This window comes from Epinephelus lanceolatus, chromosome 16 (assembly GCF_041903045.1).
Source record: "Epinephelus lanceolatus isolate andai-2023 chromosome 16, ASM4190304v1, whole genome shotgun sequence".
NCBI classification, from domain to species: Eukaryota; Metazoa; Chordata; class Actinopteri; order Perciformes; family Serranidae; genus Epinephelus; species Epinephelus lanceolatus.
This window is the reverse complement of record NC_135749.1, coordinates 1,874,675-1,900,595: the sequence shown is the minus strand read 5'-3', so window position 1 is coordinate 1,900,595 and position 25,921 is coordinate 1,874,675. Positions and strand designations below refer to the sequence as shown.

Genomic DNA, 25,921 nt, shown 5'->3' with positions numbered 1-25,921 from the left:
AATATACAGCCATCAGTGTCCACCATATTTATCTCGGTCAGCTCAAACATATCAAGTTATTTCTGCTCATTAAAGGGACAACATGCCCTTTCTTGTCTGCAATTGGTCAACTGGGATGTCGTCATTTAAGTATGAGGCTTTTTGATTGGACACTTCCATTAAACTGATCTCTGATTGGTTAAAGACGACGCGGCCCCTTTAATGCCAAATAAATCTCTTGTTAAGATAGTTATGGGACTTGTCATGTCTCCTGCGGTCCTGACTGACGACACAGCGGGTCCACACCGTCACTATGTCCACGGCTGACCTGTCCCCGACCCTGGACATCCTCCGGTCTGTGTACCAGCACGTGCAGACTCTGGAGCAGTTCACGGACAGCATCGTGTTCAGAGAGGGACACAGAGCTCAGCTCACTGAGCACACAGACACCAACCGCTTCAAGTCCTTCGTCAGAGGAGTGTTCGTGTGTTTCGACAAGGAGCTCCAGCAGGTGCCGAGCTGCAACCAGGTACTGTTAGCCTTTTATTAAAAACTTTATTCAACAATACAGTGCACAAAAAGGTATTAAACAAACACAACAACACATGAGAGCTGAAACACACTGCAATGACAGATGAACAAATAATAGACAAACTAAATAAAAAAAAAAACCAAAAAACAGTTCATTTCACATCAGGGGTTTCATCAAATATTTTTTTGTGATATTCTAAAAATGTCTTAATTTTGTTGCTCATAAGATCAAAATGTTAAGTTAAATTCAGTAAATAAAAGATGGAAAGAGGGCTGTGAACCTAAAAACCCTGATAAAATAAAGAAGGTAACAAGTTAACCTCTCTCCCCTCCACTCCTCTCTTTAAGCCCTGCACTCCTCCTCTGCGCTCTCTACACAGCACAGCTCCAACCTGCATGTCACGTCAATTCATTTTCAGAGATGCAACGCTGGAGACAAACTTAACTTTATTTGATGTTGGGATGTGGAAGTGAGAAAGCATTTCAGCGTTTGTCTCTGCTCACATCTGGCAGCTGGTGAAGCTGAATCTGGAGGGAGACGGTGTGTTTTTACACCAGACTATCTTGGCGTAGACACTACACACGTGGCCTACGCCATTGTGAGCATTTATACTTCTGTGGTGGTGTGTCTGTGTCACTCTGCAGTTACAACTCCAAAACACTAGTTTGCGGTGGAGTTTCTGTGAAGTGCTGTAAAGTTTAGTTGATTCAAAACACACATTAAACACAGAATAAACACACAGTAAACACACAATAAACACACATTAAACACACAGTAAACACAGAATAAACACACAGTAAACACACAATAAACACACATTAAACACACAGTAAACACACAATAAACACACAATAAACACACATTAAACACACAGTAAACACAGAATAAACACACAGTAAACACACAATAAACACACAGTAAACACACAGTAAACACACATGAAACACACATTAAACATGGCTTAATAGAGACAGTTTCAAACACAAATCAGCTTCACTATAACTCGCAGCATTCACAGACAAACACTTGTCTTTATCTGGACACATTTTCCCCACAAATACAACATGCTAACGTTATTAGCACAAGCCTATGGCATTTTACATTGTATAAATTAGCTTAGCAGCTAGTAGAGTTTTCCTCTTCTCATATGAAGCCAGGGACAACAGCAACATTTAACAAAGGTAACGTTACAGAATCAGCTTACAGAGACAGACAGGAGGTCTGCGTCACTGTGACGTGGAGTTACATTTCTGGGGAGGTGCACGTCAGGCTACAGTGTAGGTTATGGTGTAGGCTCTATGTCAACGTGGAGCCTACGGTGTAGCTACGGCGTCGATTCAACGCAGAACTATAAAATGCATTCACTGAATGTAGAGTCTGTATATAGAGACTACACAACAGTGACAACCAATAACAAGGCTCAGGACAAACACTGTGTCACTTTGAACATATCAGGATTTAATAATGAAACCTAAATGACAGACACTTCCTGTAAAAGCTCATTTTCATTCTGATGTATTTTATATTTCCACAGATCTGCACTCTGCCTGAGCTGCTGGCCTTCGTTCTCAACAGTCTGAAGAGAAAAAGAAAAAGAAACATCCTGGCACACGGCTACAGTTTTCTGTCGCTGGCTCAGGAGGAGCGGGACGCAGACCACTTCAAGTTCCAAGGAGATATCACTCAAAGCGCCGCGTACATCCACGGCAGCGATTTGTGGAAGAAAGTCACCATACGCCTCGGCACAGATATCACACGCTACCTGTTGGAGAGCTGCTCTGTGTTTGTGGCGGTCCCTCCTTCATGTGTTTTCCAGGTGTGCGGCGCCCCCGTCTATGACAGGGTGTCCATGACTACAGCCCCCGCTGGGTTTTGTCTCCAGTCTCGTGCGAGGACGCTTAACGGTGCTCAGGCTGGGAGGAATCGAGGTGCAGTGACTGTGAGAAGGAAACACAAGGTTGAGAACGACAAGAGGAACAGAAGGGTGAAGAAAAGACAGAGACAAGCTGATGAGAAGGACGAGGAGGAGGTTATGACTTGTCCAGGAAAGAGGAGGCGGGTCGGACAGCATGAACCCACACAGGAAGTCCAGGTGTGCAGTGAATCAGTGGGGGAGGGGCAGCCCACGTCTGTGGAACCGTCACTGACTCTGAAGACTTTGGAAAATGGCGCCACTGTTTCCAAACAGCCTGCTGAAATGCAAACTACCACCCTTCCCTTGGAGGGAGGACCCAGCTGGAGATCAGGGATGTTCCCTCCTTTGCCTCCCTCACAGTGTTTCATCCGCACACTGGGGTTCCTGTATGGAGGAAGAGGCATGCGTGGCTTCCTCCTCAACAGGAAGAAGAAGACTCCTGATGGATGCAGAAGGCTGCAAGGACCAGATCTGGTGCGAATAGTCTTCTTTGAGGGGCTGGCGTATCTAAACGGGCTGGAGAGGAAACCAAAGAAACTCCCACGGCGCTTTTTTACCATGGTCCCTGTGTTCAGCCGGCTGCTGCGGCAGCACAGGAGGTGTCCCTACAGCAGGATACTGCAGAGGATGTGTCCGGTGGTGGAGGACAGAAACACACAACAGGAGGACCTGAGCTCCCTCCTGCCTCGACACTGTGCACCTCACCGGGTCTACCTGTTCGTCAGGGAGTGCCTCACCGCCGTGATCCCTCCGGAGCTGTGGGGCTCCGACCACAACCGCCTTCATTTCTTCTCTCGGGTCAGGGGCTTCCTGCGCAGTGGCAAGTTTGAGAGGCTCTCATTGGCTGAACTGATGTGGAAGATGAAGGTGAATGACTGTGATTGGCTGAAGATCAGTAAAACAGGTAAGTGGCCCAAATGGCCCATTTGCGGGGGAGTGGAGGGAGAAAACCAAATACAGAAAGCTACTCTCATCATCTCAGTAACTAAGTATTAGACTTTGATAAGTTTATTTAAGTTAGCTTAAAGGTCCACTTTGTAGGATTTAGTGACATCTAGTGGTGAGGTTGCAGAACTGAAACGTCTACCATGTGCCGAGCGCATAAAGCCCCGTGTCCACCAAACCCTTTCAGTCCAGTACCTTTGGAACCAACAGTAACCCTTCAGACATGGTACCTAGACCCTCGGCCCGTCTTAAATGTTGGTGGTGTTGTTGTCACCCACTGCTCCGTCCAGCACTCTCTCCACAGCTCTCTCTACTCATCGTTCCTGTGGACTTGGGGCGCCTTCTGGTCTGATTGCTGGTTATTTGATTGGCCATTGGCGTGTAGCTGGTTTGCATTTGTCCAAAAGTTGATTTCGTTTCAGTTTTTCAACGCATGCCGGTGCGTTTTTTTTCTGGTCACCTCACCGCCGTGGTCTTGACGCACTACCCACATTCAAATAAACGGGAAGACTGATCTCTGATCTGGTGTGAATTCAGTTTTAAGCTAACCTCTCTCGTCCTCAGGCAGGTTCCCGCCCAGTGAGCTCTCATATCGGACGCAGATCCTGGGTCAGTTCCTGGCTTGGCTTCTGGACGGTTACGTCGTAAGCCTGGTTCGAGCCTGTTTCTATGTCACTGAGAGCGTCGGCCAGAAGAACGCCGTCCGGTTCTACAGACAGGAAGTGTGGGCAAAACTGCAGGACTTGGCCTTCAGGTACAAACACACACACACACACACACACACCTGGTTCACACTCCTGCAGCCATGAGACACAAGCTCACAAAGCGTTTCTGTGGTTCAGAGGTCACCTCTCCAAGGGGCAGATGGAGGAGTTGACTCCAGCTCAGGTGGCGTCCCTCCCCAAGACCACCGTCATCTCCCGCCTTCGCTTCATTCCCAAGACTGATGGCATGCGGCCAATCACACGAGTCGTAGGAGCAGATGCCAAAACAAGGGTACGTTTTGATAATGACATTAAAGTTCTTCCTTACATTCCATGAGTTGTGTGTTTTTACATGCTGTGAACACGTGAATTTCTTTTTAGTGGCATTTTCTTTCCCCTGCAGGTCTACAGAGGGCGTGTGCGGGACCTGCTGGACATGCTGCGTGCCTGTGTGCGCTCCACTCCGTCCCTGCTGGGCTCCACAGTGTGGGGCATGACAGATATCCACAGGGTGCTGCGCTCTCGAGCTCCAGCTCAGAAGGACAAGCCACAACCTCTTTACTTCGTCAAGGTTGGTTTTTGTCTGCGGGTCTGTTAACTGAACTGAGTTTTCAGTCTTTTGTTAAACACTGTTGGTGTGTCTTTGTGTGTGTTTAAGGTGGATGTGAGTGGAGCCTATGAGAGTCTGCCTCATGATAAACTCATTGAGGTGATTGGCCAGGCTCTGTCACCTGTCCAGGACGAACTCTTCACCATCCGCCACTACGCCAAGATCTGGGCCGACTCCCACGAGGGCCTGAAGAAGTCCTTTGTTCGACAGGTACTTTCATACACACACATGTTGTATATGCTCGTGTGTGTATGTATATTCTGATGATGTTTGTTAACACAGGCAGATTTCCTGGAGGACAACATGGGGTCCACCAACATGAAAGGGTTTGTGACGTCACTGCAGAAAAGAGGAAAAGTTCATCACGCCATTCTGGTGGAGCAGGTGAGAGTGACGTCCTCAGATTTTTCTTTACAGGAGAGTGTTTGTTCCTTCTTTTATTCTGAAAGTCTCTTTCTTTCAGCACTTCTCCTCAGATCTTCATGGCAGAGAGGCGCTGCAGTTCTTCACCCAGATGCTAACTGGCAGCGTTGTTCAGTTTGGGAAGAAGTAAGACTTACAAACATTAAACAGACCACACACACTCATTTTGCCCTGTTGTAGCTACAGTCAGATTCTGGCTGTGTGTTTCAGAACATACCGTCAGTGCCGAGGGATTCCTCAGGGTTCGGTGGTGTCCAGCCTGCTCTGCTGTCTCTGCTACGGTCACATGGAGAACGTCCTGTTCAAAGACATCACTGAAAAGAAAAGGTAATATCACACCTGCAGCAGCAGGGGGCGCTCTGTCTTCACTGGCGCTCGTCTCTACTCATCACTCTGTTATTTTCCTCCCTGTGTGTCCTGTAGATGTTTGATGAGACTGGTGGACGACTTCCTGCTGATCACTCCAGACTTACAGGAAGCACAGAGCTTTCTCAGGTACGACACACGTCAGGTTTTCACACACGCTGCTGTTCATGTGACACGAGGGCTGTCAGCAGCGTGTTTCCTTTTAGTTTAAACATCTGTTGGACTAAATGAAGTTCATGATCAATACAGCCACAAGCAGTGACTCTGGAGGCCACAGAGAGCCTGAAAGCTGATCAATAAGATCATAAAATCACTCCTCAAACATGCTGGGTCTGTGTCAGGAGGCTGAAACAGAAGTGATGTGGCCACACTGATTACTTCTGCTCCACAGCCCGGCAGCTGTCGGCCATCAACAGGTTAAGACGAGGCTGCAGTAATCAGAGAGTGCAGCGATATGAGGACGTAAAATGGACTCATATTTAAAACAGAGAAAGCCATCACACAGAAGTGGCTACAGACAAGCCGCCCTCCAAATGACGACTGGATTAACAGAATTCACTGTGGGGAGAAAATCACCTTTTCTTTAAGACTGCGACTCAATCAATATATAAAATATTGGAAAATTTTATTTTCTCATTGACCTGAAAACACCAATAAAAGTAGTGTTCTAAAAAGTATTTTTGAAATATTTAATATAATAAATATAATATAAGATTAAACATGATTGTATGAGCTTTATTGTCTGCAGCTCCGAGCTTGTATCAGCAACATGTTGGATCTGTTCTTATAAACAACCTGTCGATGGCAGAATTAATGTGCTGAGACTCGTCATGAAGCGTATTTGTTATTCTCTTTTGCAGTTAATCCAGATCTGATCTGTGAACAGTGTCTGTTGATGGAAAACAAGAACATAACACGTGATGCATAAACATGTTTAGTGCTGAAGCTTCAGAGTGAGTAGCTCCAGTTAATTTCAGCAAATCTATATCTTTACTATATAATGATGAAAACTCTGTGTGTGTGTGTGTGTGTGTGTGTTCCACGTTTTTCTCCTCACTGACTTGGTCAATCCATGTGAAATTTGGCACAGTGGTAGAGGGTCATGGGAGGATGCCAATGAAGCAATATTACATCAATTGGCCAAAGGGGGGCGCTATAGCAACCCATTGAAATGTCAAACTTTGAATGGGCATATCTCATGCCCCGTATGTGGTAGAGACATGAAACTTTGCACAGAGATGCCTCTCCTCATGAGGAACACATTTGCCTCAAGAACCCATAACTTCCGCTTATATAGATTTTCCACCATTTTGAATTTTTTGAAAAACACTTCAAATGGATCTCTCCCTAGGAAGTTTGAGCGATCTGCATGAAACTGGGTGAACATAATCTAGGGACCAATATCTAAAGTTCCCTCTTGGCAAAAGTTGGAAAACTTACTAAAACTGAGCTTCTATAAGGCAATGAATATTGCGGAGGGCGTGGCTCATCACATAAAGGTGTATAACATCTCAAGGGTTTCACCCATCACCACGCAACTTTGTAGGCATATGACCACACATAATCTGAGGGGACCCCTCCATTATTGAGCCCATCAAACAAAATGGGGGCGCTAGAGAGCTCATTTCTTATCTAGGCCTAACCGCCATATGGATTTTTACTAAACTTGGTAGATATGTAGAACAGGACGCCTCAAGGTGACTGGAGAAATTTAACTCTAATTGGCAACTGGGTGGTGCTATAACAACAGAAAAATGCTTCAAAATGGCTAAAAAAAAAAAAATTTCCTAATTTTTGGTATGACTAAGTCATGGTATGGTATGCTGTACTCAATGGGTATGGACTAATACGATCTGATTTTATGAGCTTTGTGATCAGCTCGTATACAGGTGGTAGTATCTGTATCAGCAGATCCATACAAATAAATATTTGTCAAAGTTGGAGCAAGTCTTACAGTACATCATAATTACAAAGTTTTCTGTTGTTTTCTTTTTTAAATAAATTAATAAAGCTATCAAATGAAGATAAAACATTCAGAGAGGGTATTAGTGGTGTAATAAATGCAAATAAAATTAAAAATGATATTTAGACCTTTGAGTAAACTGTTACTGGGAAAAAATGTTGGGCAGAAAGAAATAAACAAATTAATTAATTAAAATAAAATGGGAAAAAATATGACTCTGAAATACTCAGAGCAGCCTGTCTGGCACCAACAACCATGCCACGTTAAAAGTCACTTAAATCACCTTTCTTCATCATTTTGATGCTCCGTTTGAACTTCAGCAGCTCGTCTTCATCATGTCTACATGACTAAATGATAATGAGCTGCTGACACCTGATTGGCTGTTGAACAGGTGTACCTAATAAAGTGGCCTGTTAGTGTATCTACAGGTATTAGTTGAGTAGCTCAACATAAACTTTGAGGGGAGTGGTGTATTAATTCAATCATTCATGACCAGTTAAAGTCAGATGCTATTGGTTCATGTTTAATCCAGGATGTCTGACAATTATTAAACTTCTTTTGTTCCAATCATAAAATAAATCAATAAGTTTTTCCATCACAAAAAAGTCATGTATTGCATCACTCCAGTCCTCAACCGAGGGTGCGTCTGTTGACATCTATTGACTCGTGAGAGCTTTCGTACTCGCTGTCAGTAAAATATTAAACATTTATATTTTTAAAAATCCCTCAGCTTCGTCTGGTCTCAGCCTCAGGTTCAACATCACATATTGAATTTTATATCTCACAGCTGATGATTACGTGTGTGTGTGTGTGTGTGTGTGTGTGTGTGTGTGTGTGTGTGTGTGTGTGTGTGTAGGATCCTGCTGGCGGGCGTACCACAGTACGGTCTGGTGGTCAACCCGCAGAAGGTGGCAGTCAACTTTCAGATGTTAGGAAGTGTTGGCTCTTGTCCTGGGATTCGTGTGCTGCCCCCCCACTGCCTCTTCCCCTGGTGTGGGCTGCTGCTGGACACACACTCTCTGGACGTCTACAAAGACTACTCCAGGTGAGGCGTCTCGTCAGCTGCAGTTAGACGGTACAATTATTGTCTAAAGTAACTTCACTGTGTTGGTGATGAGGCTTTAGGCTGTCTGTATGATTTCCTGTCATCTGAGTGAGACCCGCTGCCCTCTGCTGAACTTTGTACTCATAAATGTTAGTCAGGCATGGATGAGCCACATGTGCATTATTTAGTTCCCTGTAGTTTTTCTAGTTAACTCCTTTTAATATTTGCTTTTTCCCCCATTTCTGGCAGCTACGCAGGTCTGTCTCTGCGCTACAGCCTCACACTGGGGTCATTCCACTCAGCTGGACAGCAGATGAGGAGGAAACTGATGGCTATCCTCAGACTCAAGTGCCACGCCCTGTTCTTGGACCTGAAGGTCAGGAGAGTAACGCTTCCTGCGTTAGGAATGAAATTAAATACAAGTTTGTCTTGTAAACGCCAGTTTAGACCAAAGATTCACGACGAGACGAAACCATTTTAGAATGTTGCAGAGAAAAGAGTCAGCGCTGTGAACTGGCCGGTCTGAGCTGGACTCAAGCCGGCTGATGGTGTCACCTGACACTCAGCTGGTCAAATGGCCGGCGGCTGGTTTTAAAGCACGTCACCTGTTTCAACAGCCAATCAGCTTGTAGTGAAGTCTGCTGGTCAAGTCAAAATGACCGCAGACGTGTTGGCTTGCTGCAGCAGGTGCTCCATCCCCACAGAGCCCTCTGTTTCCATCCTCACGGTGTGCCGGTGTCAGACGGTGGGTCGCTGCTGCTGCTGCTATAGCGGTGACCGGAGCATTATGTCTCGGTTTGTCTGTCCACGTACGTCCATCCGTCTGTCCAACCCATCCTTGTGAAAACTATCTCAAGAATACTTTGAGGGAATTTCTTCAAATTTGGCACAAACGTCCACTTAGACTGAAGAATAAACTGATTAGAGTGGTGTGGTCAAAGGTCAAAGGTCAGTGTGACCTCACAAAACATGTTTCTGGACATAATTTAGGAATTCATGCACTAATTCTGACCAAACTTGACACAAATGTCTAACAGGATAAAATAATGAAGGTCAAAAGGTCAAAGGTCAGCTTGACTGTGACATCATCATGTTTTAACGTCATATCTCAGGAACAGAAGGGGAGACATTTGGTCAGATACTGAATTGGCGACTCTAATCTTGAAACTGTGCTGATTGTATAGATCTTCTGTGTGTGAAGCATCCATGTTTTCACTGACATGGATGGAGACTGTCAGAGACACTGGACTGGTGGGCGGAGTCATACAACCACAGTGGACTGGTGGGCGGAGTCATACAACCACAGGGTGGACTGGTGGGCGGAGTCATACAACCACAGGGTGGACTGGTGGGCGGAGTCATACAACCACAGGGCGCTGATACCAGTTTTAACTTTTTCAGACTAATTCTCTTGAGGCGGTCTACAAGAACATCTACAAGCTGGTGCTGCTTCATGCACGCAGGTAAAGACAGTGATGTTGCTTTTACCTCTTTTTCCCCAAGACTGAAGTGCAGTCTTAATCATGTACTTAGATCTGTTACTGTTGTCACATGATATGCTTAGATTCCATTGTCCTGTATTCAGATTGAATAAATTAATTGACCTATGTCTAAGCCCCGCCCTCAAACGCAATGAGCCAATCACAGTGCGTATAGCCATTCCCATACACTGGGACATTCTCTGTCTGGACGTCCATTGAAATGCATTACAGAAAGTCAGTTTGTTCGGTTTTATGAGCTTTTTCTGAGATTTGAAGTTTAAAAATGGTCAAACGGTGTGCATGGGGTACATGCAACTCTGACACAAGGTATCCTGAGAGGCTGGGCGACCAGGTGTATTTTTTACACTTTAAACCACATCTCAACCGAGAAAAGTGTCTCCTTTGGATAAAGTTGTGTGGTAACGTTAGACCACAACATCAACTCAACGTGAATAAGATTAACAATGATGTCTACATCTGTTCTAAGGTAAGTCAACATTGTGTTTGAGGCAACATATTGTCACTTTGCTGGAAAGAAATATAAAGTTATCTTTAACATCTCTAGCTAACGTTAGCTAAAGTTAGCCTAACGTTAGCTCCTAGCTGCGTTGTTCATCATGTCACCTTGTTTGCTGGGAGTTCATTAGCCTATTTTGTTCTAGTTTTGTACTTTGGTGATCGTACATCATTGTTAGCTGTTGTCCAAAGGGCTCTAGTTAAGCTAACGTTAACTTCTGGAGCTTAGCTTCATTAACTTATCTGTAATGGCAGAGATAACAAAGGTTGGCAAACGTTATGCTGAATGATTCAGTGTAAATACTGTAGCACCAAACTAACGGAGAGACACTCTTGGTAAAGATGGTAAAAAGGCCGTTATCCTTTTCTCATATTCTGAGCCAAAAACCTTAACTTCAGTGGCACTTTAACTTGTTGTCTTTGATGGTGACGGCAACCAGATGCGGTTCACAAGCGTACACTGTGACCTGTAAATTTTGGCTTGTAATTTAAGCTTTTCATCGACCTTCTCAACAATAAAATGATGAATATATCCCTCCAATGCGTAGTTTAGGCCCTTTTGGTTACTTCTCAATGACATCTGATCGTTATGTCCCCAAAAATCATCAGTTGCCTCCTGTGAAATGCCGTGTACTGTGACACCTGCCATAGCGCCGCTCACTGAACGTTGATAGTTTGTCTGAGTGAGTGGAGGGGGCGTGGCTTAGCCATAGGTCAATTGGTCTGCACATGATTTGTTTCCATCACCCACCTGAAGCACAAACAGTTTAGAAATCTTTACACAGTCCTGACCGCCCCCCCCCCGCCCCCTCCCCTCGTATGTGCTCAGTGGCTGTAGCTTAATAAATGGGTCTGTAAATGTTAAACATCCATTAAGATGAGCTCAGTGAGGGTTATTAATCAATGACTGCACCGAGCTGAGGACTAATTGTCGCGTCTGTTATCTCAGTGTAAACATCTGACGGGGCAGGGCGTCTTTTGTGTTCTCTTTTGTTTCATGTTTTTAGGTTCCACGTGTGTGTCCAGAGTTTGCCCTTTGGTCAGACGGTTGCTAAGAACCCCATGTTCTTCCTGCAGATGATTCTGGATATGGCCGAATACGCCAATCAGCTCATCAGGCTCAGCAACAAAGGCAACAGTTCCCCTTCATACATCTGGGAAATAACAATTTGAGCAATATCGAGTTCAAACTTGATTCTCATCTTTTAATGTTTTCCCTCTGTGCAGGACAGATTTTAGGCAGTAAGGCTCAGAGCGGCGTCGTGCAGTACGAAGCAGTGGAGCTGCTCTTCTGTCTGTCCTTCCTGCTGGTGATGTCACAACATCGTCCCCTCTACAAGGATCTGCTCCCACACCTGCACAAACGTAGGTATCTTCAGGAAACACATGCACACTAACTACCCTGTGGCAGCACACGATGACAAGCACTGTTGTTATCACATATTCTTCCAATTAATATATTAATAACGTTTATATTGACCCTTTAAGGGATGATGTCACGATGACATCATTTCAATAGCTGGAGGTAAAACACGACTCCACCACAGGGCTGCGCTGTGGATCATGAACAATGCACATGATCCTACAAACATGACAACAACTCACCAAATAAAAGTTAAAGTCCCCATGAAGTAAGAAATATATTTTGCCAGTTTTAATCCTGTGTCCATGTTACTGATCATTTCTATCTTGCTAGCTGCCAAATATATGTCAAAACAAGTATGAGTAAAGTATTTCTACATAAAGATCCACATCTTCTGTCTTCCTGTAAAACAGTTTAAAACTCATCCTGCATTCAGTGGTGTTCACAAAAGTTCATCCAATCAAACAAGACTTTCGGCAAATTGTTCGCCACATCAATCATATAATACACACTTCACCATCTGTGGGTTGTGGTAGTGATCAGAGCAATATGGAGAGAGACAGGAAGATATGTGTTGGATATCAGTGGGCAAAACCTTTGTTTTCATTAACAAAATAATGTGACCAGTGAGGGTTAATTCATTCATCTCCTCCTGTTGGAGGTGTGTGAGGAGACAACAGTGTGCTGTAGCTCTGTACGCACTAAACTCTAAGCCCGCCCACTTTTTAGCAGTCCAATCAAAGGCAAAATGATACATTGCTTAAATATTCTGTTTTCATGGGGGGCATGTCACAACACAGATGCTAAACACGCTCTGACTTTAACAAGTGATATTTACTCTCTGGGTATTTCATGTCCCGACTCAACTGCATTCAAACACACACTCACATGGTAACTGAAGTCTTGGTCCACACATTTGTCACATCTCAAATTGACTATTGTAACACAGTTCTCTCTGGCCTTCTCACCAAACTCATCAACAGGATTCAAATCATTTAAAACTCTGCTGCCTGAATCATTACCGCACCAAATCATCCGACCACATCACCCCCATTCTCATCCAACTGCACTGGGTCCCTGTTCAGTATGGGATTGATTACAAAAACCTTCTGCTCACTTTCAAAGCCCTCCACAGCCCAGCCCCCACCTCTCTGACCTCCTCCAGGAGTACACCCCTCCCGCTCCCTGGTTTCTTCCACTGCTGGTCTCCTGACCATCCCCACCTCATGCCTCAGCACCATGGGTGCTTTCAGCTGCACTGCCCCAAGCTCTGAACTCTGCCTCCACACATTCGACATTCCGACAGCATAACATCCCCAAATCCCATCTCAAAACCCACCTGTTCAAACTGGCTCATGCACTTTGACACTGACTGCAGCCTCTGCAAAATGAGTGCTGTAATTACTGCAAGTGTGTTTGTTTAGTACCAGGAAATGATTCACCTGCAGGAAAGTAGAGCCTCGGTTCTCTGGTGAAAAGACTCCATAAATTAACAGTATGAAAACAATCATCATCATAACTTTTCAAGAAGACCAACCCCTTTAAATGTGGACTTTGTGTGCGGTGCACCCAATGAATCCAGACATCTCACACAACTCAGTTTATTACCACCTTTAATTTGATTTTACGATTTGAAATACTTCAGGTGGACGAATTTTATTGTTCACTATCAAAATGGTTAAAAAAAAACAACCCTCTGCTGTCGTCCTGTTGACAGGAAAGCGCAGTCTGGAGAGGCGTCTGGGGGATCTGAGACTGGCCAGAGTCCGACAGGCCGCTAAACCCAGGACCCCGGAGGACTTCTTGGCCATCCAGATGTAGACTTTGAGCTCGTACAGATTACAGCCCCCACCTCAACCATGAAACCTCAGCAGCTGTAAGGTAGACAAGAGCACTTACTCCTGCTTCTTTCAAATGTTCATGTACAAAAACTCAGTACTAAACTTTACCTGCAGTGATTCAGATTTATCTGATCGTCAGTGTGCCAAAAATGGCATCCATTATATAGCATTGGGAAAGAAGAAAACAGTCTTTAGTCATCTGATATAAAACACTTAAGTGATAAAGCTTAATCATAAACACACCCTATAAATCAACAACCACCAGATTAGTAAAGATGGATAACTGAAACATCCAGCTACTGTTGCAGACCCCGCCCCCTCGTACAGCTGTTTGTCTCTCTGGACTTTGATTTATACTTTGTGGTAGTTTTCCACAAAGAAGACTTGACGTCACCTGGAGGATCGTTCAGATTTCTGCAGTGATGGTTTGTGACATGGCTGTGTGTTTCAGTGTGATGTGTTTGATCATCTCCAAAGAGTAGAATTTCTCTGTGAAATTAATCCAGTTTTCAGGTTCTGTTTATTGCTGATAAATGTAAACAACATAAATCAGTAGTAAAGTCAGTGTGACTGATTATCTGTCAGAGGTCCTTTTCCGTTCAGTAACGTTGTTTCTTGCAAACATTTTTAAGCTCTCTGGTTCTCATGCGGTGTTTCAGCCTCAAAGCTGTTGTTGTAGTAGGGAGTTAGGTCGGCGCGAGCAGACGACTTCTTGAGTCCACAGCAGATGAGTCTGTAGAGAGCCACCAGAGGGATGGAAATCACAGGTACTACAGAGAGGAGGATGATGATGGCAAACACCCAGTCTGGGTGGGACTTGGTTTCAGTTTTTGGGAACAGTTCCTGCAGACAAAGACAACACAGTGTAAAATATAATGTACAGAATATTGTAAAAGGATTTCATTTAAAAAATAAAGTTGAACAATACTTTGACATTTTGTGAAATCAGCAGATTCTCTTTATTTTCTCAGCACCGTCGTCTTTTTTCAGGTTTCTGTGAGGAGCGGGTATATGTGGCCGCCTGGAGAAAATGCTTCACGCTCAGTGTCTCTTTTCAGGGTGCTCTGCCTCTTTTGTTACGGAGGTGAAAGAAGGCTGTTTTGGTGATGTGGCTGACATGACACAGGAGGGAGAGGGTGGGGTCAAAGACAAGTTCGAGGTTGCAGACTTGCAGATGATAGAGCCATCAGTGTTGAGTGTGAAATCCTGAGTGGGGTGGGTAATGCGGGATTTATACTTCTGTGTCAATTGGCGCCGTACCCTACTCTGTAACCTGACGTGCACCTCCCCAGAAATGTAACTCCACAGTGTCACAGTGATGCAGACCTCCTGTCTGTCTCTGTGAGCTGAAACCATTTCCCTCAGTGGAAACAAAGCTTTGATTTACTTTAATTTCACAGATAAGAAACAATAAATTGTGAAGACAATAAAGCCTCCACAAAAATAGCATTTTAAGTCTTGTGTGTGATTTATCCTGGCTTCATATGAGCAGAGCAAATCTCTGCTAGCTGCTAGGCTAATTTATACAATGTAAAATGCCATAGGCTTGTGCTAATAACCTTAGCATGTTGTATTTGTGGGGAAAATGTGTCCACATAAAGACAAGTGTTTGTCTGTGAATGCTGCGATTTATACTGAAGTTGATTTGTGTTTGAAACTGTCTCTATTAAGCCATGTTTAATGTGTGTTTACTGTGTGTTTTGAATCAACTAAACTTTACAGCACTTCACAGAAAACCCACCAACAACCAGTGTTTTGGAGGTGTAACTGCAGAGTGACACAGACACACCACCACACAAGTATAAATGCTCACAATGGTGTAGGCGACGTGCCGCATGAGTTTCAATCCCTCGAAAGGGAGTCTGGGCTAATGATAAAGATTTCTGACCCACTGCAGTTGAGTTTCAGAACATTTTTTGCATCCATGTTTTAATATCTGTCAGGCAGTTGGTGACAGTGAAGTGAGCAGTGCAGTCATGGTCTTGGAGGAGAGGTAGAGTTGTGTATCTTCTGCGTAACAGTCAAACTGGAGGTCATGGAGACGGAGGATCTGTCCAAGTTGGAGCATGCAGAGGATGAAGAGAAGGGGACCAAGCACAGAACCTTGGAGGACACTGTGGGTGACAGGAACTATAGATGAACTGCAGTTGTTGACAGAGATGAATTGATGTCTTGATGTCTGAGAGGTGGGACTGGAACCAGGTGAGGGCAGTGCCAGTGATACCAATGGTGGATTTGAGGCATGTGATGAGTGTGGGATGATTCACGGTGTCAAAAGCAGTGCTGAGGTCGAGAAGGATGAGGATGGTGATGAAACGAGAGTCGGACGATGACAGAAGGTTGTTAGTGACTTTAATCAGTGCTGTGTTTAAAGCAGAAACCAGACTCTTCACCAGCCAGTCTCTAACTTTTGTATGTTGTTTGGTGCCATGCAGGTAGTGTACAGGTGGTTATAAAACAAATGTTCCTCTGAGGCTGAAAACTCTAACAAGGTCGATGAGAGTGAAGTCAAAAAGTGAATTTGTGGGCATTAAAACCAAAACTGAGGTGAGCTTAAAGATGCTCAAACACTGTAGAGCGTAGGGTAATGGTGGTGATAATTCTGTTCTACAGTATGTATATGTCTCTGTGTCAGTGCCTTTGACTTGCTTACATAGTCTGGGTTCCATGCGGGATAGGTGGGGTGTTTCTGTGCCTGGACGACCACGTAGGAAATCAACACCACCAGGAGCATCAAAGGACTGATGACCATCCAGCACGCCTTCCAGAAGATGTTGGGCCTCTTCCCAGTCATGAAGTAGATATCTTCGCTGAAACTGTCAAAGGATAAAGAGACCAGAGAGAAATGTTTCATGTATATGAATCTCATGAGACTGCAGAGTATCACAGAAGAGGAGAAATCAGTACTTTTTCATTCCATGGACATAAATGACTCCAATGATCTCAAACAATGCAACGATGAGCAGAGGTACTGAGCCCACGTAGCTGTTGAAGATCTCCATCCAGTAGTTCCCCGACCCCAGGGTGAAGATGAGGCCTATGGAGAAGGAGATCAGGCAGATGACCGCTGTGGGAGGAAAAAAAAAAGGTTGTCAGAGAGGGGATTAGAAAAATATTTGAAATGAAGGAATGTATGATATGATATTATGGCATTATCTGCAGAGATGGACACTGGGCTTTATTATTTCCTGTGTGTCAGGAATCATAGAAGAGGAGAACACTGTTCTAAACAATGAACTAAATATTTGACAAAAGTGATTTATGATCAAAAAGGAATGAACTTTGGTAGAACAATGTTGGAATGAAGGAATGTAAGATATGATGGTCTGATATTTTCAGAGGCCTCAAAGTCCGTCACACCTGGATTTATGTGAGGAGGCTGAAGGTGTCTGGAGGTTAAGATTGTAGGAGATAAATAGTCTGGACAGAGAGTTACACAACGTTCTTTTAACTCCTTAAAGGTTGCGTGATTATACTAGGGCTGTCCTGAATACCATTTTTTAACATTCGGACCTTTGGCAGAATTTATAACGACTCCGGGACACTGTGCTGCAATAAAATGGTTAATCAGCAGTGCCGTGCACTGTAGAGCCAATGCGCTGCTGGTTCTGCCGGCCTGAATAGAATATAATGTCTATAGCCTTACTGTTGTGTACAGCCTTATAGACTGAGCTGAGTAGTGATGCGCGGGTCGACCCGTAACCCGCGGGACCTGCAAATGGACCTGCGGGTCGGGCAGCAGTGATCGTCTGTTAAATCAGTCTGTAAATGATATTTTGACATTACTGGCTATTACTGTCATGGCATCCAAAGGTACTGATGCGTTGAGCAGGTGACAGTCCGCGGTCGTTTTCAAAACACACTTGTGTCACGCACTCCAAAAGAAACTTGTTGAAACTTTAAACAATAATTTATTGTACAAAACAGGGGAAACAAACATTGACAAAAACGGTTCCATAATTCATATTAAATTCAAAAGATAACGAAAAAACAGCTACAAATTAGAGGGAATAGTGATAAAGTGGTAAAACTTGGCATTGATCCACAGCCTCAGACGGATGCGCTCATGCCTGCCGTGCACACAAGCTCAGTTGGTAGGCGATACTATATTTTCACATTTTTAACAATGCAATTTAAAAGTTTTGATTTTTATTGATAACCTACATTTACCAACAACAAAAAGGCTACATTTAGCACCAAAAAAAATGTTAAAAAACAAACAAACAAACAAACAAACGAATATCGAATACCAAATTTTCATAACGAATACCTACCCATAGAAATGAATATTCGAATATCCGAATAATATTTGGGTACAGCCCTAGATTATACATAGTATATAACATACATATATGACTCTGTATGATGTCTCTGCTCTGACGTCAGATTTGTTTTGTATTAAACCTATAATCAAGCAAGGTCAACTCAAGTTTGTTCTATTATTCATCAAAGATTTCAGAAAAGCTTCAGCTGATTTGCAGGTACCTGTTACAAGCTCATCAGGGATCCACTCAGGCACCAGTTTGAGGTCCCTAATGGGATTGAGGACTCCCTCTAGGTTGCCAAACATGGAGGAGAGGCCCAGGCTGAGGAGCATGACGAAGAACAGTATGGCCCATACCTGCGAGCCTGGCATCTCGATCACTGCTTCGCTAAACACAATGAAAGCCAGGCCGGTTCCTGAGGCGCTCTGTGGGAGGAAGATGAGAGAGAGGCCAGAGAGTAATCAGGAACTGACTGTACATGTTTGACCTGCACATGATGTTCTGTACTACAGGGAAAGAGAGGCAGGGTGAGAGCGGAAAACATTCAGGATATAAGTGAGCGATTGAGTGTTTTCAAAGATACGATACCTGGTCGAGGAATGTCTGCAGGTCACAGGGCCTCAGGTCCACTTTGGCCAGCTCACCTGGAGATGTTTGATTTAGATACTCAATCCAGTGATCGTAGTTCTCCACTGTGATGTTGTGGTCTGAGAACTCAAAGTGGTTGGTCACAGCCAAGATGTTTCTGCAGACGGGATAAAAAATCAGCCTCATTGGTTTCATAAAGGAAAATAAAAGCTTTAGAATTTTATGGAATAATGTGTGCATACGTACTCCTCCATACAGGAGTTGTAGGCGTTGTTTGCTTTAAATCCCAGGATGGAGAAGATGGAAATGGAGCCGTAAAGAGACGTGGCACTGTTTATTATTCCTACGATAAGAGCGTCCCTCTCACAGTTATTTCTGATGAAGACAGAAGCAGAAACACAGCTCTGTAAGTAATCAACCACATCATACCTATTTTACTAAGGGAGTATAAGGAGTATTTCACAGTTGGACATGCTGTCTCTGCCTGTCCTGCACCGAGTCAGGCATTCACGGGTACGACTGAGGGGGCAGGATTTGTCAGAAAAGAACATTGTCTAGTGTCCTGCACTGGGTCGGGTACCTGCTGGTAACCTGCAAAAAGCTGCTGCATAACAGGTATAAATATGTATATACATAAATTCACGAGTAAAAATTAACTACACACAGGCGTGCAGTGGGTGAGAACAAAAAATCTATTTTTTTATTTTTCAGAATAAAACATTAATCACCATTGTGATCACATTACATTACCCAGTACCCAGAAGGCTCTTTTATTGGTCTGATATTTCACAGTGCATTTTGGTAGTTGAGCAGTTTGTAGTGCAGTGTCAATATGTGGAGCCCCCATTGCAAAGCATTAAATAAGATAGGCTGGCCTCAAAAAAAGAAAAGAAAAACGGCTGGATTCAGTTCAGTTCAATTCAAAACATTTTATTTGTCCCCGAGGGGCAATTAAAAGGCACATAGAGTAGCACAACAACACATACAGACAATTGACAAGACAACATAGACAATTAAAAGGATGCTACATGATATGCATTAAAGTGCTGGAAGTGCTTAAGTCCATGAAAAATCGCGATTGCGTCTTCAGAAAACACTATCAGGCCTTAATCCTGACAGCAATACAACCAGCTGCAGGTGAGCCTCTGCCGTGCGAATGACGGACCCCACAGCGCCATCGTCTGCCCCGTCTAAAGAACTATGAGCTGAGGAACGGGAGCCAGGCCCGGAGGCATCGGAGGACTCCTCTACATTAAAGAGAGCGCCTGAAGCTGCTGCTGAGACAACATCTTCCTCGAAAATCAGTTCAGCTATAGGTGGATTGGGTGCACCAGCATCCTCTGAGCCGACACCAGAATGGACGGACAGGAGGGGAGAGCGTCACTGTCTGGGCAGTGACTTGTGGCGTCAGAAACCAATTAAACAAAAGCGGTCCTTCAGTGTCGGCATGATACGCAGCCGGTTGCCGTTGTAGTTTAACAGTGCCCAGTGGCATCAGGAGGAAACACGGCAGGACAAGAAAAGTCCAACTGGGGCAGGCGGGAGGGGTGGTGGATGTGGTCCACATACAACGTCCCATCCTGAGATGGCCTTTGGCAGTGTACAGTTTGACCAAACGTCAATATGTGATGAGGTCGTAGTGAGAATGTGTTGAGCTGGAAGACTGCTTGTCAGATAACCATCAATGTTTGGGATGAGTAGGTTAGGCTAGTTTCACCTGCTCCATCACAGGGAGGCCATCAGTACCCATCACAACTTCCACCTCTACCAGCCTGCACGGTGTGAGGCATGAAACCTCTGAGAGGCTCAAGCAAGGGCACTCTGATAACTGTTCTTATAAATTAATGTTTATAGGATAAATTGGTTCTTATTATGCTGGTGACGACTGAGGATGGACGACAGGGTGAAGAGTCGAATGGTGAACACACCTCTCCTCCCTTGGAGAGGAGCAGCTTGTTGCAGCCTTTCGAGGGCGAGTAATTTGGATGGTGCGATCACAAGGCTACAATTGACGAGCTCCGAATAATCGTAGATAGTTTAATGCCACCACAGTGGGTAACCTGCATAAGCAAGAAGATGAAACCGGAAATTATACCTTAGCCGGGGTCATCCGAGGTCACACATGACTTTGCTATAGATACTCGAGCTGCTCGTGTTCAAGACTAAAAGACATTCAGTGTTAAAACGCTGCCTCTGGTGGTCAGTAAGGGGAAATAAAACTTACTTCTCAGCGTTGTAGCTGGAGAAAGCTATGAGACCTCCAAACGCCAGAGACAGAGAGAAGAAGATCTGAGTGGCAGCGTCCAGCCACACCTGAGGGTTCTTCAGAATCTCCCACTGCAGCCAGCAGAAACACATCAGGTCATTGTGTCAGGAAATAACATCTCATATCAGCTGTAGCAGCAACAAACTCACATCAGGAGTGAAGAGGTACACCAGTCCGTCAGTAGCTCCGGGCAGAGTGAGGCCACGGATCAGGAAGATAGTCAGCACCAGGTAGGGAAATGTGGACGTCACATACACAGCCTGAAATATGCAAACACACCATACAGCCATCATTAACTCTGTCTGTCTGTCTGTCTGCAGCTCTGTCTGTCTGCAGCTCACTGTCACTGTCAGCAGTGATGTCTCCAGGTAAACGGACCTTTCCCATGGACTCGATGCCTTTGATGAAGCAGATGTAGACCACTAACCAGGCGCTGGCCAGACAGATGACCAGCCACCACTGCAGGGAGCCGCTGATCTCGATGTCTGGTGTGATGTTCAGGGTCTCACGGTACCAGAAGTAGTTCACTGGAGTGCTCTTCACACACTCGTCATTATAACCTGTATGGATGCAGACACAAGAGACAAACATGAGATCTATAAAACTCTACAGCGACCGAGACTTAAAGTTATTGGTGTTTATTTTGGGTGCGTCAACCTTTGTAACTGAGTTCAAGTTGCCTCCACTGGCTCCCTGTTGAGTTCAGGATCCAATTCAAAATTCTCATTCTCGAAGTCAGACTTTCTCTTATGTGGCTGAACTACTTTACTCATATTCTTCAGTTCACTCTCTTTGATCAAATAAATTTGTTGTCTGTCCCTCCACTCACCTTCAGACCTGTGGCGATCGAGCTTTTGCAGCCGTCACGCCTAAATGTTGGAAAGCTCTGCTTGCTTCCTGACGGTCTGCTGACTGTGTGGTTTCTTATGAAAGCCAGATAAAGACACACCTGTTTGAACTGATGTTTGGGTTAATTTGTATCAGAATCAGAATGCCTTTTATTGTCATCGTCCATCCAAACATGAGATCTATAAAACTCTACAACGACCAAAACTTACTGGTGTTAATTTTGGGTTATAATGCAGAGTGACGTTTCAAGCCTATGAGTCTTCCTCAGAATTTTGACACATGACAGAAAGTCGCCATCTTAAATATCCATAGTGCCTGAGTCAGTCATGTGACATGCCACACCTGTTACCCATATTCATAATGAAAATACAAACTATCAGCAGAGCACTGGGGGCTGTGACGCCTTAACCAAAATATGTTGCATCTAAAAATGAAATAGATTTAATATCTTTGTATGATGACTGAAAACAAACTATTTGTGCCCTTTACCTGTCGTTCACTCTTCTATCTGTCACCGTGCAAAGCATGTTGTTTTTATCTCATGTCACACAGCAGGATCCCTTTGAGCCATAAAACAATAAAAATCTACTTTCACCTGAAATGTCACGCAGAGCCTGATAGTTAAAATTTATTTTACATTTTGCAACCTTACTGTAATTAAACGAATTTCTCAACCACGTTTGACACATAAGAATTTTACACACAGTGTTAAACAGAACAGAATATGTTCAAAACAGGATTAAAATGAAATATTTTAATAAAATCTTCAACACAAACCACGGCACACTGAACTGAATCACTGTGGTTTTATTAAGAATTTCGAACTTGTCAGAGCAGATGGAGGAAACCCACGCTGACACAGAAAGAACAAGTCGGAGCACCTGGAGGAAACCCACGCTGACACAGAAAGAACAAGTCGGAGCACCTGGAGGAAACCCACGCTGACACAGAAAGAACATGTCGGAGCACCTGGAGGAAACCCACGCTGACACAGAAAGAACATGTCGGAGCACCTGGAGGAAACCCACGCTGACACAGAAAGAACATGTCGGAGCACCTGGAGGAAACCCACGCTGACACGGGGAGAACATGTCGGAGCACCTGGAGGAAACCCACGCTGACACGGGGAGAACATGTCGGAGCACCTGGAGGAAACCCACGCTGACACAGAAAGAACATGTCGGAGCACCTGGAGGAAACCCACGCTGACACGGGGAGAACATGTCGGAGCACCTGGAGGAAACCCACGCTGACACAGAAAGAACATGTCGGAGCACCTGGAGGAAACCCACGCTGACACAGAAAGAACATGTCGGAGCACCTGGAGGAAACCCACGCTGACACGGGGAGAACATGTCGGAGCACCTGGAGGAAACCCACGCTGACACGGGGAGAACATGTCAGAGCACCTGGAGGAAACCCACGCTGACACGGGGAGAACATGTCAGAGCACCTGGAGGAAACCCACGCTGACACGGGGAGAACATGTCAGAGCACCTGGAGGAAACCCACACTGACACAGGGAGAACATGTCGGAGCACCTGGAGGAAACCCACGCTGACACGGGGAGAACATGTCAGAGCACCTGGAGGAAACCCACGCTGACACGGGGAGAACATGTCGGAGCACCTGGAGGAAACCCACGCTGACACGGGGAGAACATGTCGGAGCACCTGGAGGAAACCCACGCTGACACGGGGAGAACATGTCGGAGCACCTGGAGGAAACCCACGCTGACACGGGGAGAACATGTCGGAGCACCTGGAGGAAATCCACACTGACACGAGGAGAACATGTCGAAGCACCTGAAGGAAACCCACGCTGACACAGAAAGAACATGTCGGAGCACCTGGAGGAAACCCACGCTGACACAGGGAGAACATGTCAGAGCACCTGGAGGAAACCCACGCTGACACAGGGAGAACATGTCAGAGCACCTGGAGGAAACCCACGCTGACACAGGGAGAACATGTCGGAGCACCTGGAGGAAACCCACACTGACACGAGGAGAACATGTCGGAGCACCTGGAGGAAACCCACGCTGACACGGGGAGAACAAGTTGGAGCACCTGGAGGAAACCCACGCTGACACGGGGAGAACATGTCAGAGCACCTGGAGGAAACCCACGCTGACGCAGGGAGAACATGTCAGAGCACCTGGAGGAAACCCACGCTGACACAGGGAGAACATGTCAGAGCACCTGGAGGAAACCCACGCTGACAAGGGGAGAACATGTCAGAGCACCTGGAGGAAACCCACGCTGACAAGGGGAGAACATGTCAGAGCAGAACATGTCAGAGCACCTGGAGGAAACCCACGCTGACAAGGGGAGAACATGTCAGAGCACCTGGAGGAAACCCACGCTGACACAGGGAGAACATGTCAGTGCACCTGGAGGAAACCCACGCTGACACGGGGAGAACATGTCAGTGCACCTGGAGGAAACCCACGCTGACACGGGGAGAACATGTCAGAGCACCTGGAGGAAATCCATACTGACACGAGGAGAACATGTCGAAGCACCTGGAGGAAACCCATGCTGACACAGGGAGAACATGTCAGAGCACCTGGAGGAAACCCACACTGACACAGGGAGAATATGTCGGAGCAACTGGAGGAAACCAACGCTGACACAGGGAGAACATGTCGGAGCACCTGGAGGAAACCCACGCTGACACGGAGAACAAGTCGGAGCACCTGGAGGAAACCCACGCTGACACGGGGAGAACATGTCAGAGCACCTGGAGGAAACCCACGCTGACACAGGGAGAACATGTCAGAGCACCTGGAGGAAACCCACACTGACACGGGGAAAACATGCAAACTCTGCACATGTATATTTGTTGTCGATAAATTTCGGAATTTGTTGAAAAAATATAGGAGTTAAAAGAAATGTAAGAGAGGCGTAGGGACATATAAGTCTTAATTCTATCGACTCCTTTTCGGACACTGTTATCTCTGTCCTCCTGCCCTCTGTTGCTGATGTGATTCACTGCCTGCAGGTACAAACAGTACGGTCGTGGCATACCACGTACAATGTGGTGTTGTAGCAGGGTTCAAATCACCGTCTGCTGAATGGTGTCGAGGTCAGGAGGATCTCTTTGAGCCATAAAACAATAAAAATCCAGTTTCCCTATTAAATCTGATCTGACATGCCACGACGAGCCTCAGAGTTAAAGGTCCTCTTGTATCTTACAGCTTGACTGTAACCATACTAATTGCTCAAACCAGAGTTGTTTCAATTTTAGGCTCCTGTTAGTCAACACGTCTTTAATTACTGTCACTGTGATGCATGTCTCAGGTGCAGACAGGACGACTGGTGGTTCTTATTACCTGTCAGGTTGTCATTCAGCGGACACTGGCTCCACGGCAGAGGGTTCTGGAAAGAGTTAAAGAAGTACCAGAGCACCCAGGCCAGCAGGGTGTTGTAGAAAATGCTCACCAGCAGTGACACCCACATGGAGGCGATGCCTTCACACAGGAAATAGATGATAAACAACATGTTCAATACCACAGATAATGATGAATATGACAGATAATAAATGTCACTAATAATTCTTGGCCACCCACCGACTCCACCCAGCAGCGGTGAGATGGTGTTCCAGACGCTGATGCTTCCCAGGCGGAGCCTCTGTCCTATGGCCAGCTCCAGGTAGAGCAGGGGGAGGCCCTGGAACACCAGCGCTATCAGGTAGGGGATGAGGAACGCACCTGGAGACATGAAGTTAATGTTAACCTCACAGAGTTTCATTATCAACAGACTCTGCAGAGATAATGTTTGAACCACGTTAATAAAACAAATGATACCTATGTTTTATCACCTGCATTAAGCTATGATAAGAAAGACTTCAGGCTGAATGAGTTTAAACTGGAGTACATGTAGAGCACAAACACACAGGCTGGTGTTAATGTTGTCTGACAGCATCACATAATCTCAGCTCACCTCCTCCATAGATTTGGCACAGGTAGGGAAAACGCCACACGTTTCCAACTCCCACTGCAAAGCCGATACATGTCAGCAGGTACTGAGTCTTGTTGTCCCATTTGGGTCTCTCCTCCACCCCACAGTCTGTCGGTCTGCCCATAGCCGGCTGGGGAAAAGCTAATCACAGTTACAGAGCTGTCAGAGGGATACAGCTCTGTAATCTTCAGTGGGCTGTCCTTTAATGTCCTATCAGGTGCAGCGCAGGAGATTATATATTTAATGGGTTTTATGAAGAAATAAGGCCAAAAGGGAGCGGCTGAAAACATAAGGCATCCTGATTTAAT

At 45.2% G+C, this 25,921-nt stretch overlaps 2 protein-coding genes across 3 annotated transcripts; one reads left to right on the top strand and one right to left on the bottom strand.

Annotated features, from left to right (window-relative positions):
* The first annotated feature begins 192 nt into the window (after positions 1 to 192).
* tert (telomerase reverse transcriptase) lies at positions 193 to 14,614 on the top strand. Of its 2 annotated transcripts, XM_033637609.2 has the most exons (16): positions 193 to 508; positions 2,046 to 3,330; positions 3,936 to 4,125; positions 4,214 to 4,367; positions 4,479 to 4,646; positions 4,734 to 4,895; positions 4,968 to 5,069; positions 5,149 to 5,234; positions 5,319 to 5,435; positions 5,532 to 5,603; positions 8,294 to 8,482; positions 8,732 to 8,858; positions 9,884 to 9,945; positions 11,487 to 11,611; positions 11,707 to 11,844; positions 13,560 to 14,614. In XM_033637609.2, exons 1-16 carry the CDS (start codon positions 293 to 295, stop codon positions 13,661 to 13,663), a joined length of 3,297 nt encoding a protein of 1,098 aa, XP_033493500.2. In that variant the 5' UTR covers positions 193 to 292; the 3' UTR covers positions 13,664 to 14,614. The 2 variants fall into 2 exon arrangements, 1 of the variants encoding a protein (XP_033493500.2); XR_013493560.1 differs by lacking the exons at positions 9,884 to 9,945; positions 13,560 to 14,614 and having other exon boundaries at positions 11,707 to 11,843.
* On the bottom strand, positions 13,439 to 25,921 carry LOC117263894 (sodium-dependent neutral amino acid transporter B(0)AT3-like). The gene is made up of 12 exons (XM_033637610.2): positions 25,596 to 25,921; positions 25,223 to 25,363; positions 24,986 to 25,123; positions 21,181 to 21,362; positions 20,952 to 21,062; positions 20,761 to 20,873; positions 18,783 to 18,911; positions 18,537 to 18,693; positions 18,169 to 18,373; positions 16,591 to 16,750; positions 16,337 to 16,499; positions 13,439 to 14,526 (listed from the first exon to the last, which is right to left on the bottom strand). Exons 1-12 carry the CDS (start codon positions 25,735 to 25,737, stop codon positions 14,311 to 14,313), a joined length of 1,857 nt encoding a protein of 618 aa, XP_033493501.2. The 5' UTR covers positions 25,738 to 25,921; the 3' UTR covers positions 13,439 to 14,310.